The sequence below is a fragment of the Thecamonas trahens genome, assembly GCF_000142905.1.
Source record: "Thecamonas trahens ATCC 50062 unplaced genomic scaffold supercont1.48, whole genome shotgun sequence".
In the NCBI taxonomy this organism is placed as follows: Eukaryota; order Apusomonadida; family Apusomonadidae; genus Thecamonas; species Thecamonas trahens.
Genome location: NW_013657632.1, coordinates 1 through 16,585, shown reverse-complemented (window position 1 = coordinate 16,585; position 16,585 = coordinate 1). Strand labels below are relative to the sequence as shown.

General features: G+C 65.2%; 5 protein-coding genes across 5 annotated transcripts; 3 read left to right on the top strand and 2 right to left on the bottom strand.

Moving 5' to 3' along the window:
• Window positions 1-191: 191 nt before the first annotated feature.
• On the top strand, window positions 192-1,337 carry AMSG_08715 (uncharacterized protein; the record flags this gene model as incomplete). The annotated part of the gene is made up of 2 exons (XM_013899046.1): window positions 192-360; window positions 412-1,337. The coding sequence occupies 2 exons, from the start codon at window positions 192-194 to the stop codon at window positions 1,329-1,331; spliced, it is 1,089 nt and encodes a 362-aa protein (XP_013754500.1). The 3' UTR covers window positions 1,332-1,337.
• Window positions 1,338-1,482: 145 nt separating this feature from the next.
• On the bottom strand, window positions 1,483-5,232 carry AMSG_08714 (uncharacterized protein; the record flags this gene model as incomplete). The annotated part of the gene is made up of 3 exons (XM_013899045.1): window positions 1,483-1,720; window positions 2,010-4,135; window positions 4,174-5,232. 3 exons carry the CDS (start codon window positions 5,230-5,232, stop codon window positions 1,483-1,485), a joined length of 3,423 nt encoding a protein of 1,140 aa, XP_013754499.1.
• Window positions 5,233-5,381: 149 nt separating this feature from the next.
• On the bottom strand, window positions 5,382-9,711 carry AMSG_08713 (uncharacterized protein; the record flags this gene model as incomplete). The annotated part of the gene is made up of 3 exons (XM_013899044.1): window positions 5,382-6,782; window positions 6,833-8,045; window positions 8,072-9,711. 3 exons carry the CDS (start codon window positions 9,709-9,711, stop codon window positions 5,406-5,408), a joined length of 4,230 nt encoding a protein of 1,409 aa, XP_013754498.1. The 3' UTR covers window positions 5,382-5,405.
• Window positions 9,712-9,963: 252 nt separating this feature from the next.
• Window positions 9,964-13,731, top strand: AMSG_08712 (uncharacterized protein; the record flags this gene model as incomplete). The annotated part of the gene is made up of 2 exons (XM_013899043.1): window positions 9,964-10,025; window positions 10,218-13,731. 2 exons carry the CDS (start codon window positions 9,964-9,966, stop codon window positions 13,729-13,731), a joined length of 3,576 nt encoding a protein of 1,191 aa, XP_013754497.1.
• A 155-nt stretch (window positions 13,732-13,886) lies between these two features.
• AMSG_08711 (condensin-2 complex subunit H2) lies at window positions 13,887-16,242 on the top strand (the record flags this gene model as incomplete). Its single annotated transcript, XM_013899042.1, has 2 exons — window positions 13,887-13,942; window positions 14,283-16,242. The coding sequence occupies 2 exons, from the start codon at window positions 13,887-13,889 to the stop codon at window positions 16,240-16,242; spliced, it is 2,016 nt and encodes a 671-aa protein (XP_013754496.1).
• Between the last annotated feature and the right edge of the window lie 343 nt (window positions 16,243-16,585).

The window sequence follows — 16,585 nt, the reverse complement described above, 5'->3', positions numbered from 1 at the left end:
CATGATCGCCACAACCGACATCAGTCACATACAAACCATATCAAGCCAGGTAGCCAAGCTGCGTGCTTGAGGTGCAACACGAGGGACATGCGCTCCGGCCGTCGTTCCTAGCGACTGTTCGCCCCCCCTTCCCCGGGCCAAGTAGCTGCCATTCCCACACCCCTCCCAAGCCCACACCCTCCGCACACGTCATGGCTGGTTGGCAGGACTGGCTCTCGTCGGCGGCGGTGACGGCTACAGGCACCGGTCTCGACCTGCTGGAGGGTCTGGGCAAGTCGGCCGTCGGGGTCCTCACCGCCGAAGCGGATGAGGCTGAGGAGCGAGTCGGAAGCTGCGGGCAGGGCGCGAGCGGGCTGGAGAGTGCTGGCCGAGGTGGGAACAGAAGCCGAGCTGGTGCTGGGAAGCAAGCAGACGCAGCGATGGCTGGCCAGAGGCCAGAGTCGGCTGAGCCTTTGCGCAGATCCGCCAAGAAGCGACTCCGGCTTGGCCTGGATCTGGCGTACGGCGTCGATCTGGTGGCCCGCGGCGTGGAAAAGGTGTCCAAGGTCTCAGCCCGGCCTGCCGCTGCCCTGGCCAGCGGACGGTCGTCGCTCTCAGCTGCGCTTCGCGATGCTGCTCGCGCCCATCACTCGCCGCCGGCATCGCCCGCCTCGCGCAACGCCGCCGCCCGCGCCGCCTGGGACATGGCCTTTGCTGCTGCTGGTGGCGACACCGTCTGGGGCGCCCTTGCCGCATCGGCCGTCGCAATGAGCGAGGCCGTGTGCTCGGCCCTTGCCCAAGCCCCACCAAACGCCGCCGCCCATTACGCCGCCGCCGACGCCGCCCTCCGGGCCGCTATCTACCTCGATCCGGCCGACGCAGCCTCGACGTCGCCACTGGCTCTCTCGCTAGGCGAGTGGGTCGCTATGGTCGCGCCCGATGGCGCCTCGCTTGTCTGGTCCGCAGCCTCGGTCCGCAGCGCCGAAGCTGCTCTCGCTGCCCTCCCCTCGGCCCCGTCCACCCAAGACGCTGTCGCTGCCCGCCTCACTGTCGCCGCCCTCGAGCTCATCGCTGCCACCACATCTGCGCTTGCCTCGCACACGCCGCCAGCAGCATCCGCCGAGGCCCTTGCAGCCTGGGCAGCTGAGGGCGGCACCCTCATCGCCCGCATTGACGAGTGGCTCACCGCCCGTCTCGCCCATGTCACCGCCTCACCGCACCCGCCAGCCGTCATCGCCGACGGAGCGCTCGTCCTCGACGCCGCCCTCCGGCACGGCCTGATATCTGCTGCGCTTGCTGCACCTCATGCCATCAACACCGATGGAGAGCAAGCTACCAATGAAGACAACTGAGCCGCAGGCCAGTCTGGATCTCTCACACGCTCGTCCGCTGCGTTCAAGAGGCGGCTGGGACGGACTGGCTTGGCTGGCTAACTAACTCTGCGGCAAATGATGAGGTGGGAGGAGGAGGAGGAGAGGATGTGGGGATGGATTTTACGGAGCACTACATCTCAATAACAAGCTTGCGCTTGGTGTACATGTTCTGCACAATGTTCTGGCGCTGCATCATGGCCAGAGCCTCGTGACCCTTGGCCAGAGCAGCAGCCTTGGCCTCGGGCGAAGTGGCCTCACTCGCCGACGCCCGGAACGCGTCGCGAACACGGCGGACAGCATACGACCGCACATTGTAGCCAGAGAACGACGACGCAGACCGCAGCAGGGCGCGGTACAGTCCGAGAGCACTGCTGGGGGCACTCATCCTCTACTGGTACTTGACGTCGAGTGTGTCGGTGGGTAGAGGGTGAATGGGAACGCAAGGTGGGAGAAGGGGGGGGGGGGGGGGGGGGGGGGGGGGGGGACCGAGCGGGTCGTCGACAGCCATCGCCGAGTCGCCGACAGCTCTGTCGCTGACGACACCGCACACACCGCAACACCTGCCAACCACTCGATCGCCGATCACCCACACGGACACATGACTTTTGCTACACATGACACAAATATGCAACAAGGCCAAAGACGGCAGTTGCAGACGTTGTCGAGGGGCTCGATGTGGCTGACATTGGCGGCAGCCTGCCGTCAAGGGTGGAACGGACACAAGTCGCATCGCCGGCGAGGTGGAGGACGGCGGCCAGAAAGGCTTGCACCTCGGCATCGACAGCATCGTCCGTGGCAAGGGCATCAACAACAACAAAACGTGCAAGGACTGTTCCATCGTGTGTGCCTGGCATGTGGCCCAGAGAAAACAGTGTCGTCCGCTTCAGGCTAGGTGCTCCATCAGTGCTGGCCAGGCGCGCGGTCCGCGCGCCCATGACCACCAGTGGTCGCGTGTTGAGCGCCCAAGCCCGGGCTCGCCACTTGGCTTCGTCGCTCTCGGCCCCGTCCCCAAGGAAAATCGCTACATGAGAGCGGACCCCGTCTTGCAGACCCTCTTCCAGCCCACGCAGATCATCGTGCGCTAGCCGCCGGTCGACCATCAACTCCAGCATGCCTGGCGCAAGAGATGCCACACCCATCGCTTGAACCGTGTACGCAGCGAGGCCCGTCTCCCGCAGCGCAGCGCCCATGACTGCAGGGTAAAAGTTCGCTCCCAGCGCAGAGAACGCCTTGCGCTTCCGTTCCACAAACCGCAGGCCGTCAAAGGTGACAAGGCCATCGTCGCCTGCTCTGCGCCGGCTGTGGCCCACCTCCTTGATCCGGGCCACCAGCTCGCACGGTCGCGTGAGCAAAACGTGAACAGTGAGCTCAAGCTCGGGCGTCACCTCGTCGACCACCCACTCGAGCTCAAGATGCTCCGAGTAGCCAAAGAACGCCCGGCTCACCACAGGCCCGTGTTCCACACTCACCTCCATCGCCTCCACTAGCGACGCCCCCAGCGCGGTAGAGCCATGCGATGCCGGTAAGCCGAGCATGAGCACCGCCACCCCAGCACCAAACGCTGCAAGCCCTACAAGACTGCTAAGGTACGTGCCCGAGCCCCGCAACATGCCGCCAATCAATAGTCCGAGTCCAAAGCCGGCGCCCGCCTCCATCCAGTGCGGCACGTACGCCTCGAGCGCCAATGCCAGCACAGCCGCGAGCACAGCGCCTTCCACAGCCCCGATCGCCACATTGACCGATCTCGGCGCGTGCTGCAGAGACTGCGCCACTCGCCACACCACACCGCCCCACTTCAGGCTCGCCGCGAACCGAGCAAATCGCAGCGGATCGCCCAGCAGCCACCACGACATGACTCCCGAGCCTGTCAACCATCCGATTGCCATGCCAATCCAGAGAAACAGTCCGTAGTCATCGTACATCAAGTAAGCTCCACCATCGGTATGGCCGTATGTCATCAGCACCACATCGAGCGTCGGCGTGCCTGCCCGCTCCACACGGACCGTAGCGCCCAGTCCAGCCCACATCGATGCCGTGCGCGGCGTGAGCACCACACCCGTCACGAGCTCGACGCCGCTGCTTCCATCAGTCACCACTCTCTTTCGCCTTGCTCCCGTACACATCCCCGGCTCGCCACTGCTCGGTTCCAGCGTCACCACCAGTTCCTCGGCCCTCAAGCCAGCCACCACCACGACCACATCGACCACCCGGTACCCAGGACCCGGCTCAACACCCAAAGGTGCGGAAACGTTCAGCAGGCTGTAGCTGCGCGGCGCAGAGATCTCAAGCCCGCCGCCCGCCATCATACTACGCCAGCCGTGGGGAATTGCGTGCGCGTCTGCCGGCTCACTCCCGCGCACAGCCGACATCTGGCACACGCCGGCTGCCTCCCCGCCTACCGCCACGCCACTCACCCAGGCTGGAACGAGGATTGAGATCCGCCACTGCCGAGCCGCAGCAGTAGGATTGAAGACCGTGATAGCATGCTGAGGTCCAGTACGCTTCTCCAGGCACGCCACAGCTGCTGCTCCCGCAGCTGTGGTCGCGTTGGCCAGCAACGCCACATAGTCCGACACCACATATGCCGCTGCCGTTCCGGTGATGGCATCATGATGCGCCATGACACCGAGGTTGTAGCGCGCACGATCAAGTGCGCTGCTCGCTGCTTGGCAACCTGCCACTGCCCGGAGTGCCTCCACCCCGGCAATCCGCTCCTCCGCCGCACGAACAAGTCCCTTGACTACCGGCCGCGATGCATAATAACCCGACCAGTACGCCAGCAGCTTGTCGCGGTAGGGAAAAAGTCGCGGTCGCGGCGAACAGGGTAGCCCGCGCTCGGGCTTCGATCGTCCAAGGCAGCAAAGACCGACGTCAGCGTCGCGTATTCGACCCGGACCGAGCCCAGCAGCGGGTCGTTGTCCGGGTTTGCCGCCATGTACCGCAAGATCTTGTCCATCTGCACAAACCCGTCAATGTCCTGCCACGAAAAGTCGTTGCCCCATGGAATCGGTACCACGCCTGAGCCGGTCGCACGCGCCCGGGAGAGCACCAGCTGTGCCAGCCGCTTCGCCACTGACTTGACGTTGTGCTCGTACACATACGGCCCGTGCCCGACCCGGGTCTCGGCCTCCCAGTCAAAGCCAAATGGCGACGAGTAGTGATCGTACAGCACCAGCGTCCGGAGCCGCTTCCCGTCATCATACTCCCACTCGAACGCCAACGAGCCGTCGGCCACCATCGCGGCCTTGATTGAGGCGTCGATGCGGTTAATGACCAGTCCCTCGAAGCCTTGCCCGGCCAGCAGTCCAGCGGTCAGCGCCGACGCGCCAAACGGGTCGATCTGCCACCCGTACTTTGCTCGGCCTGGCACGCCTGCCGCAGCCAGCGCCGCATGCCCAACCGTCCACTGGGCCAAGTGGGCGTACGGCGTTGTCAGCGCCTCGTCCGCCATCACCAGCCCGCCGCCCACAATCTCGACCCGCCCCTCGCCGACTAGTTCACGCAACGTTCTCTTGGTCATCTCATCGACCGAGTCATCTCCAAACCAGGCTGCCAGAAACGCAGCCTCGGAGAGGATGAACGTCCGCTCCTCGCCGCCTGGCTCGCTCAGCGCCGCCACCACATTGTCCAGAATGGCCCGCACCTCGTCGGAGAAGTAGTCCGAGAGCGTCTTCAACCAGCCTGCGTCCCAATGCGAGTGTGGTACAAGCAAACCCACAGCCTTGACTCCGTCATCGCCATGATCGTCGCCAAGTAGCCCCCTAGACGGTGCTCCTCCCTGTCCTCCACCGACAGACGCCATGGCGCCAACACCCGGTGCTGCCACGACGTACCCGACCGCCAACGCCAACGCCAACGCCACCGCCGACGCCACTACCATCGCTGTGGATGCCACTGCCGGCACTTTGCGTCGCATGACACTGCCCTCTGCCGTCGCCAGGTCAAGCCAAGTGTGGCCCCCAGCACTGGTCTTCCTCACGCCCGCACCCGTGCTCGCAGCGCCGCAGTCATGTCACCTGCTGGGCAACGCGGCGCACTCGCTTTATCTACCAGCTACCTCGGCGTGGGCAGTCCATACACCACAGCGGCCGACGCCACAAGCCAGGAAAGTTTGCACTCGGCGCGGGCGATCGGGAGCGCCGCTTCGAGCGGCGTCTCGCCCTCGACCGCAAGGCTGATGAGCTTGTCCGAGAGCAGATCCAGATCGCCGTCGGTCACGTCCCACAGATTGCTGACTACCCGTGCTGCACCGGCCTGCAGATACGCCGACGCCATGCCGATTGGGTTGTGGACGCCACGCGCACGCAGCAGTCCCGACGAGCACCCAAGAAGGAGGACGTGCTGCGGGGCGGTGCCCTTGAGCGCCAGCACGTGGTCCATGGCAAAGTAGTCTTCGCCGGCGCCGTGACCGCAGTACACGTACGTGTTTGCAGATCGGAGCCCGGCAGCAAGGTCGGCCGTGGCTGGCGGCGCTCCGGCGGTGCCGGCCCATCCCTCGTGTGCGGCAAACCGCTCCTCGAAACGGGCTTGCGTCTTGACAAGATCGCCCGACGGGTTGAGCAGGTAGAAGACGGCTCGCTCACGCGCAACGCGCTCGGGCCGCGGAGCCAGAAACCGTGTTGATGGCACCCGGGTGCACGCCGTCTCAGCCAGGAGCTGGAGCGACTCCCATGGCAGGTGCGCGAGCAGTGGATCGATGACCAGGACAAGTGTCGACCCATTGTCGACACCGAACACCGAGTCCAGGTCTCCGCCCAGACTCCCTAGCCACTGGCTCTGGATCGCATCCAACAGCGCCCCGAGCGCCTTGTCAAGCGCAATCCGCGTTTTCCACCACTTGGCCTTGCCAGCTTTGGTCGAGACTGCCACAGCGCCTGATGTCGTCGCCCGTGAGAGCAGCATGATCGCTCCGAATCGTTCAAGCACCCACTCGAGCGTGAGACCGGTCTTGGGCGGCTTGGTCGTCACACCTCGTGCCCCGGCCTTGTACACGCTAGCCAGCTCGGTCTTGCTCGCCCGCTGGTACCGAAACACTGAAGCCGTGTCGATACCGCCAGCCTCGCCGCCAGCGGGAAGTGGCACGCCGGCAACGACCGCATTCCGGCCGTCCGCAAACTGGCGCACAACCAGCAGCAGCTCGTGCTGTGGCGAGAGCGCCAGTGTCACAATATCGTGCCCGCTACTCGGCGGCTCGCCAAACTCGGCGCCAAGGCTAGGCGACATCGATGCTGCAACAGCATCGGCCACACTTGGAGCAAAGGCGCCGGCAGCTGGCGCCAGGAACGCACACCACCGCGCAATTCGCTCGCACAGCACCATCTCACCGCAGCCGCGCGCAGCGTTGGCAAGCTCGACAAGCTCGGACATGGTAGCGTCAAGGTTACCGGCCCGGGCTTGGCGCTTCGCCGCGACCCGCGAGTCGTGCGACCGCTACGACGGGTGCTTGGTGACGCTTCTGCGGCGGCGGTCCAAGCCGCCACCGCTGCGCTGGTGTCGGCATTGGCCTCGACCGCTAGAAGACGGACCCAGAGCTTGTCAATGGGAAGCGCTGCGTCGGAAAGACGAAACGCGTCGGGGTCCAGCTCGCACTCGCCGGCAGCCAGCTGCGCGGTGAGCATAAGCCGGCGGAGGCGGCCGCGGAAGACGCCGACCACAACCACGGTCGTGTCCTCGAGGACAAGACCCTCGAGCTCGCCGCCGCTTCCGCCCAGCGCAGAGACCTGGTCCAGCGCCGAGCGGTAGAGCGAGAGAGCATCCCCCCAGTTGCGGGTGGAAGAGGCCAGAACAGCAGCACGAGTGGTGATTGCCAGCTCAACGTGCGGCGAGTGCGGGATGTTGGCGGCGAGCGCCTTGACGGCGTCGAGCGCTGCGCTGGCCTCATCAAACGCGTGCTTGGATGCGAGAAGGGTGACCATCTCGAGCCGGAACCGCAGCTCGACGCCAGCGGCACCGAGCTTGGCGCCAAGTGCAGCGCCCTTCTTAAAGTAGTACGCAGCCTTGCGAACGTGCGAGGCCGCCAGCGAGAGCGAGCCGAGCCGGTGCAGGGTGTCAGCGAGGTTGGCCACAAAATCGTACGGCAGATCGAGCATCGAAGTGTCCGATCCGCTTGCACCCTCGACCGATCGTAGAAGCGCCGTCGACTTGGAGAGGGCTGCAGCAGCCGCAGCAAGCGCTGCAGAGCCCTCACCAACCTTGACCCGCAGTGCGGCGCGGGCGGCCTCGGCCAGTGGCTCCAGAACTGGGTCGGCACCCGAGCTGTCAGCAGTCTCCAGCACCGCCAGCGAGTCGTCAAACTGCTGCAGCGAGGCCAGCGCAAGCGACCGTGCCACCGCACCACGGCCCGAGTAGACAGCGGCGTCGTCGGCAGCATTGCCCGCCTCAGACACGCCGTCGGCCCCGTCGCCGGTTCCGCCATCCAGCGTCTCGAGCGCCAGTCGCGGGTCGCCCAGCACGTTGTGCGCGGATGCAAGGCCGACCGAGGCTCGCGCGCCGGCCCCAAGCGTCAGCGCCCCGTTAAGGACCATGACTTGCAGCGACGGGTAGCCAAGAAAGGCGAGCATGTCGGCAACATGAACAAGGTGGCTCTGCAGCGCCAGAGCCGAGTCACCGGCCGGCGCTGCTAGCAGCGCGCGCCACACAGAGGTGGCGAGGTCAAACGGCATGCGCGGCGCGCCAAGACCATCAGTGTGACCGCTACTTTCCCCATTAGTGTGTCGGACACGCTAGTAATGGCCGCCTGTCGGGCCGGAGTCGGCTCAATCTGAAACTGGAGCGTCCACAACGCCACCCACGAGCAGCCGAGTGCAAGAAGTGTCTGGCCCGCGTGCGACGCGGCCTCATCTGCTGCACTGGTGAGGCTCACCAGGGCCTCGAGGAGAGAGTCGAGCGCGGATTCGGGCGAGTTAAGGACCGTAGCGCGAGCGTCATCCAGAACTAGCTCGGCGAGCGCAACGTGCGAGACGCTGTCTTCGCTTGACGCCATCGCATCTCGGAGGAGCTTGCGGGCAGCGCCCCAGAGCAGGTCATTAGCGGCAGTGAGCTCGGCCAGGACCTCGCGGACAAGCGAGAACGGAGCTGAGGCAACAAACCATTCCGGCAGTAGCTGGCCCAAGTCGATCAACTCATCAGGCGCTGGTGTGCTCGCTCGCCACGCTGCTAGGAGCGAGTCTGGCAGAGGCGCGCTCAACGATGCCGGCGAGTCGAGGAGCGAGACAGCCTTGAAGCCGACGGCGGCAAGAACGTGGCCCGCTGCAGCATCGCTGTTCCTGCGCTTGCGCTCAGTGTGCGAGAGCAGAAAGTGGATGTGGGCCAGTGATGACGCAGCCTGTGGATCAAGGCTCTCGACGCTGGGCGTTCCGCTCGGCACAGCCGCCTCGAGCAGCAGGTCGAGGCCAGCGGAGAGAAGCGCCAGCGCAGCCGGATACTCCCCGTCGGAGAACGCGCGAGTGCCAATCTTGGCATAGCCGCCGGCCACGCACCTCAGCAGTGAGGGCTCTGGCGTGGCGGCCGACGAGGCGCGCAGTAGGGCGAGGGCGCGCGCAAGGATGGGTTCGTCGGCAGGAGCAGTCACACAGGCCAACAGCATGTCCAGTCGGACTGCAAGCAAGCCAGCAAACTTGGGCTCAGCCACCTTGAGCTTGGCCTCGAGCTTGGCGGCATAGCCCCAAAGCCGCTCCAGCGGAAGCAGAACGTCAGCGGCACGGGCGTCCTTGAGCGCGCGAAGCGAGAGCGTCGCGACCTTGAGCACCTTGCCGAGACTCACGTTGAGAAACTTGAGATCGACACCAGCCGTGAGGTTGCTCTTGTTAGAGAGCCAGGCCACGGCGTCGTCAGCAAAGTGTGCAGCAGAGTCGGACGTACCGTCGCCGCCGAGAAGCGCGAGCATGAGGCCGTAGAAGACAACCAGCGGCGCGTGCTTGGTTGGATGAGCAGCGGCTGCCAGAGGGCCCTGGAAGAGCTCAATGAGCTGAGGCGCAGTCTGCGAGAGTTGCACGCGCGGAAAGCGTGCAAAGAGAGCCACCAGAGCCGGCCAGACCTGCGGCGCGGGTGCAGCCGAGGCAAGCATGGGCGCGGCAGCGAGGGCTGCGTCGAGAGCGCGATCGGGCACGACCGGGGCTAGTCGAGCCATAGCCGAGCAGTAGACAGCCGAATTGAGGCCTGATGACCGTGTGTGCGCGTGGAGCAAGTTCAAGGCCAGAGCCAGAGCCTCATCTTCCCCAGGTTGTGGTAGCGGCGACGGCATGCCCACACGCTGAGCCAACGAGACTGCCTTGGCAGCCAGCTTTGGCGCCAGCCCATGATCAGCCATGATGAGCATACGAACCAGGGCGTCGACCGCCGCAGGTGGGAGTTGCTCCATCACCTTGAGTGAATGTATGTGTGGGGGGGGGTGGAGAGAGAGAGAGAGAGAGAGAGATAGAGAGAGGAGGGGTGGGGGGGTGGGGGGGTGCTCGTGGTGGGAAGGAGGGAGAGGAGGGGAGAGGGGGAGAGGGAGAGGACGGATCGAAAGGAGGCACGTGAGAGGGGAGGCGGGCGGGGACTTCGACTAGACCTCAGCATCCTCTGTTGGACACAAAGTTCTGGGGGGGGGGGGGGCAAAGTGTTGGTAGAGATGGGAACAGCCAACTCGTTGAAGAACGCAAAGGGAATGGACGGGCGGCTGGAGGTGTCTGTGTCTGTCTGGGCGCCTGCCTTGCCTGCGCCAGGCTGGGCTTGTGGTGTCAGAGGTGGCTGTCCTAGGGCCGACGACAGAGGGTGTGGACGACTGGTTGCGGCGAGTGTTCCGCAGACGGGCATAGCCACCGCCCAGGCGGGGAGTGGGTGTGTATATGTGTGGGCGCTGCCAGGCGTGCATGATGAGGATAGCAGCGATGGTGGGCGAGTGGCGCTGTTGTCGGTGCTGGAGCCGCCGCACGGCGATGAGATCGAGGTCCTGGCTCTGCTCCCAGTGGCGCTCCATCCCAACGCGCCGCGGGAGCATGTCCTACTGGTGCTTTACGGTTCGGGCGCGTGTGTGCTGTGGGATGTTCCGCTGGGCGAGGTCCTTGCTGCGGCGCCTGTTCCGGTTTGGATGACGCCAAAGGTAGGCAAGCTCGGACTCGCGCAGGGCATGCACGAAGGAGTGCTGGCGGCGGTGTTGTACTCGGAGCGGGGTCATGTGGCAGTGCTCTCGCTCCCGACGCTGGAACATGTTGTCTACTCGCATGTTCAGCCGCCGGATATGGTGGCGGACGGTCCGTGGAAGGCGATGGCCGGGCTAGCAGCGGCGACCGGCGGCGCGACCGACGTGATGCTCTGGGCAAGCCAGCGCGCGGTGGTCGCCTTGCAGCACTCGCTTCTGGCGTCGAGTGGGGCGAGCGAGGGACAAATGGGCCCGGTCATGCTGGCAGAGCTGGAGATTCCGGACGGCCTGGGGGAGATAGTAGGGGTTGCCGCCGGGCCGCTGGGGCGGGCGCTGGTGGTGTGCTCAGGCGGATGGCTGGTGGCCAGTGTCGGCGAGCTGGAGATCCTTGCGCTGCATCATGCGCCAGCTGCCGCTTCTGGCTACGTATACTCTGGCGGGCAGTGGGTTGACGAGAGCTCGGTGGTTGTTTTCCAGGTCGCAGGAGACGCGGTGGAGCTGACATTGTTCTCGCTAGCGAGCTCGCCGCCGACGGTGGTTGCCGTCCTGTCGTCGACCGAGGACGTGCCGTCGTCGATGGTGGCGGCCGAAGGCGAGCGCGCGCGAACGTTTGCGGTTGCGGTTGATCCCGAGACCATGCAGTTGGGGCTCGTTCTTGCGCCGGGCACGAACGGATGCAGTGCGGGATCAGGCCTGCCGCTTCTCCGGTGGTGGCCAGACGCGAGCGAAGCGAGCGTGTGTGTGACAAGCGCACTCGACACTGCTTACAACGAGTCTGTGCCGAACGGACGCAGCGAGAGCGAGCGCCGGCTGACGGCGAGCGCCGGGGGGTACGAGTACGGTGTGCCGGCGTATGTGGCGTGGGGATTTGACGATGGCAGCCTAAGCCTAGACTCGATGCCGCCGGCTCAGGCGAGCGGGACGGCGACGATGCCAAACTCAGCGAGCCATCCTGGAGCGGTGACTGCGCTCCTCGGCGTCGACTGCTCGGCTGACGTCGACAGTCTTGTGCTGCTCTCAGGATGCATCGACGGAGCTGTTCGGGTGTGGCAAGTCGACGTGGATGGCCGGGAGCTAACGCTGGAGGTGACGTTGCGAGTCCATATCACGCCGGTGCTGCGGCTGGAAGAGCCACCACGGCACGCCGCAGCGTCGCTTGCTGTGGGCCGTGTTGCGGTCTCTGTTGCGCGCGATGGTGCGGTGGCGGTAGTGGCTGTGGACATGGCGACAGCACTGTTTGTGCTGCCTGCGCTATCGTCAAGCGATGTGGGTCTTGTCTGGCGGCCATCGCTGGACACGCTTCTTGTCCACGACCGCGAAGCCGAGATGGTGCATGTGTGGCAGCTGAGCACCGGCTCGCGCGAGCGGATGATCGAGGGTCAGCTTGTGCCGCATGTGCTTGCGGCGGCAACCAAGGAGAACTTTGCGGCAAGCGCGCGGAGCCAAGCTCCCGGCTCTGCCTTTGGTGACAAGTCCAACTTTCTGGCGCGGCTTGCGGGCCGCGGCATGTTTGACTCGCAAGTGTTTGCGTCATGGAGCAGACTGCGGGGCGTCGGCGCGGTGAGTCTCTTTGTCCGAGTCCGAATGATCATCCACGCGTTCCGGACCGGAATCAGCGAACTGGCGGCGATGGAGAGCGAGCCCGAGATGCACATCGAGGTGCCGAGGGCGCTGGTGGAACGTGCGGTGGGTCGGCTGGCGGCACTGGCGCGGGTGCTTGTCCTTAGTCTCTCGCCGCACATGAGCTCGTCACCGCTGTTGAGTGACGATGGGTTGGGCGAGGGGCAGAGCCCGCGCGGGAGCGGACTGGCGCGGTTTGGACGAGTGCCACAGCTGGTAGGCGGCGAGCAGTGCGAGCGGGTAAGTGCTGGGCCAGCACACGCGCTGCTGCCAGCTCTGACGGTGCGGCGCAGCGGATGGCCGTGGCGAGCGTCGGGCGAGTTTACGGCGCGTGCGGCAGTAACCTCGGCGGCGGTGCTGCGGGCGTTCAAGTGGACGACAACCGTGGTCGAGGGTGGCGTTGTGGCCGGGCGTGTGCGGCGTCGGGTTCGGGCCATGGTCGAGTACGTGACCGAGGTTCTTCCGCGCGAGCTGAGCCAGTACGCCATGCCGGAGCTCGCGGTTCTTGCAGCGTTTTACCAGGACGTCAATCTGGACGTGCAGCGTGCGGGGCGGCGGGTGATTTCTTCAGCGCTGCTGCGGACAAACGAGAGTGAGGTGGGCGAGCTTGTGGCTAGTGCGCTGGCGACGTTTGAAGGGCGGGCGGCAACTGAGCCGCGATGGATCTCAGCAGTGTTCATGCTCGGTATTCTGGGCACCCTCTATCCATCGCTGCTTGACGGGGCGAGTGCGTGTGCAGTGACCACGGGCCTGGAGGAACTGGCGTCGTCGGGCCCGTTGCTGTTCCGAACGACCGCAGTGTCTCTGCTCGGCGCGGTGATGCTCCCGTGGGAGCGGTTTGTCAAGGCCGGAGAGGTGGTGCGGCTGACAACGCGGGCACTGCAGGCAGCGTCAACCGGATCGCGGTACCAGCAGGCGTGCGTGGAGACATTGATGCAGGTGTCTGTGCAGGTGCCGGACGAGTTTGTGGTGACACTCCAGCGGGCGGTGCTCAGCGCAGGTGAGGACGGTGGGGAGAGTGGCCCCTACCGGGTCCTGTGCGTTCAGCTGCTGGCCCGGGCAGTCTACGGCTCGGCGTCGGTCTTTGAGCCGTGGGCCGGAGCGCTGGTGGCCATGATCATGTCGCTCGTCTCGGGCACGCGGTCACTGCAGCACAAGTCGCTCCTTGCCGAGTGCACGCAGCTCCTGAGGGTCCTTATCCACATATACCCACATGTCGACGCTGATGCAGCGTCGGACAGGGTGGTAGCGCCGTCACCGGAGAGCCCGCGAGTGATGCGGGTGTACGCGGCGCAGACCGGGGCCAAGATCGTCGACGTAGTCGACCACGACGGACCCGTGACCGCTGTCAAGTTCCGGCCCGGCACTAGCGGCCGCATGCTCGTCACGCTGGTCATTTCCACCGGACGGCTGCGGATCATGGAGGAGGTTGCGCCGTTGTTTGGAGGCAAAAAGGCCAAGATCCGCACTGGCTTTCTCCTTGAAGCTGCCGGAGTCGACTTTGCCCGCACTGTTCCTGTCAACGAGATCCTTCAGGCTGTCCGTCTTGGATGGAGCAGCGGCGGGAACGCAATTGTGGTCAAGGCCTTGCGCGGCGTAGAGCAAGCCTTTGATCTTCCAGCGCATCTTGTCGGATAGCAGTCTCGCCACGCAAGGCGGCTGTAGCAGAAATTGGGTGCCACGCCGTGGCCGTGTCGGCCAGTCGTCTAGTCCACCGGGTGGCGGACGGTGGCGAACGATGGCTGTCTGCCACCCGCCACCACACGGCACACGTGTCTCGCCTCCTTCGAGCCATGGACACCCAGTCCGAGCGGTCCAAGCGCTTTGCGCACCTGCTCAAGCCAATCAAGTACGTATAGGGTGATGAAGTATGAGTCTACGTCATGTAGCGAGTAGCGGAAGATGGTTTGGCTACAGTAGGGGGGAGGGATGGACGGGTTGGAAGCCAAGGTAGCGAGTGGTGATCAGTCCAGTTTTGGCGCGCAAACGGCACCAGCGAACAGCAGGGCATGCATGGATGGGTGCGGGTAGTGCCATGGAGAAATTCAGGACTCACGTACAATGGTGACGGACGGTAACGGGTGTGGATGGACGTGGGGTTTGTGCTGGACGATGCTGCGGCGTGGTGTGTGGTCGGGGGGGGGGGGGGGGGGACGGTCGACTGGTTGACGGGGCGGGGGAAACGACAGGGACCTGACCCAGTCGTGGAACATCGACATCGCGGCCGAGCTAGAGGAGTACCTGGCGGATCTGGAGTCTGTGGCGTTCTCGTTTGATGGCGGCAAGACAAACCTCAACTTTGCGGAGGCAGCCCTCGTCATCCAGGGCTCTGCGTGCATCTACTCGCGCAAGGTCGAGTTTCTGTATGCGCTGGTGTACCAGACGCTGGAGCTGGTCTCGGTCCGCAAGAAGAAGATCAAGTCACGCAAGCCATCCTCGATTGACGCCAACGGAGTCGATGCCGACGTCGACTTTGCCGCCGATCCGCTGCTGCTCTCGCTGGACGGAGAGCTGACGGCGGCGAGCGGGATCGACCTCGACGAGGAAGCTGAGGCCGGAAAGGGCGGAAGCAGCGGAGCTACCACGTTGCTGGCACGGACACCACTCTCGCTGCTTCGGATGAACACAGATGGCGCGGCGGTGGGACGTGATCCTGCGGCGCGGATGCGGGCGGAGCTGGCCAAGTTCAAGATGAACTCTGCAAAGATGCACTCGTCATCAGGCGCGCTGATGCTCGATCTGGACGAGGCGCTGTTGTTTGGCGGAAAAGAGGGCTTTGAGCTCGGGTCAATCCAGCCGCTGGCGCCGTCGACAACGTTTGTGGGCGCGGCGCTGACGCAAGAGCTGAGCCACGGCAGTGGGCCGAGAGCACTGCAGAGCTCCAAGCTCGAGGAAGTGATGCGTATGGCGCTCGAGCAGCCTGCAGCATCTCAGAGCTCGGCCGCGACCGAAGCGACCGCGGGCGAGGGCGCGTGGTACGGTGGCGGCGACGATGGTGGATTCGACGATGATGGCGATGACGACGGCGGCGACTACATGAACGGCGCAGCAGTGCATGAAGAGTACGTGAGCCAGCACCGCAGGTGGCGGCGTCGCGGATCTGCGGTGTCGCTGGACACGACGGTGGATGCCGAAGATCCATGGGAGCCGCTGGATCCTCACGCAGCGTCGAGTGGAGTGGTCAAGCCGTTCCGACGTGGCGCGACCGTGCGCAAGCCTGTGCAAGCGCCGACGGGGATGAAGGCGCTGGCTGTGCTAGCAACGCAGACACGGTTTGGTGGCGGGGCCAAGAAGCTGCCGGGCAAGCTGTTCAAGACGGTGGCGAATCCCGAGTTTGCCGATCTGTTCTTTGCTGAGCAAAAGGCGCGGCGCAAGCAATGGAAGGCGGCGCTGGGCGCGGCTGGATACTCGGGCCTCGATTTTATGGACGACCCGCTGGAGGAGGAGGCCGGGTTCGAAGAGGGCGCGCAGCTCGGACGTGAAGTCGAGTTTGATAACTACTATGCAGATGGCGACGATGGCGACGACGACGACAACACGTTTGACGCCGCCTACGAAGCGCCGGCGACCGGAGCACCCGGCACAGACGAGGTCGGGGCGCGGGGGCTCATCAACGACGAGACGTGGGCGCAGGTTGACGAGGACATTGTGCCGCAAGTGCTTCACTTTGGGGCCGGGGTGCGGAACGAGGGCGCGATGGGCGAAGGCAGTTACGAAGCGGCATGCCGCGAGCACATTGCGACATATCTGGCACAGGCGGCGCAGTACGCGAGCCAGACGGAGCTCTCGCGGCGGGTGCAGGCGTGGCAGGACAAGGTGATGCCGATCCTGCGCGACGACGCCGCACGGCCGGCGTTTGACATGCGGGCGTGCGGAACGCAGGTGCTCCAACTGTTGGAGGCGCCTGCGGCGGTGGCAGCCCGGCAGGACAACGTTGTCCCGTTCGAGGCGGTGGTGCGGACCGAGACGGTGCCGAGCGTGTGCCGGCTGTTCCTGGCCACGCTCCAGCTGGCCAACACCGGCAACGTCATCATCCATCCTGGCGGACTCGGGCTGGCTGGCTCTGCCGATGCGCCATTCGGGGTCGAGCTTGTGTCCAAGACCGACTTTGCGGCGCGCCTGGATGCGCTGGCGGCCGCTGGCGAGTGAGGCCGATTAAACTGGTTGTAACTGTGGGCGAAAGGGCCGAGCAGAAGGTGATGACTGTGGTCGCGAGCGAGTGGCACCCCACACCACACCACACCGGCACACTACTCTGGGCACGGAGGAAGCAGGGGGGGAGAAAACACACAACCGCAACAATGGCAGCTAACGTATGTTGGTCAAGGAGGAACAGGCGGTGGTGGTGGTGGTGAAGGTGGTGGAGGGGGGAAGGGGGGAAGGGGGGGAGGAAGGGGAGGGGGACGTGTGGTGGTGGTGTGGCGGAGGCGGTGTGGCGGAGGGTGTGGCGGAGGAGGTGGTGGTGGTGGTGGGGTAAGGGTAAGGGAAAGAG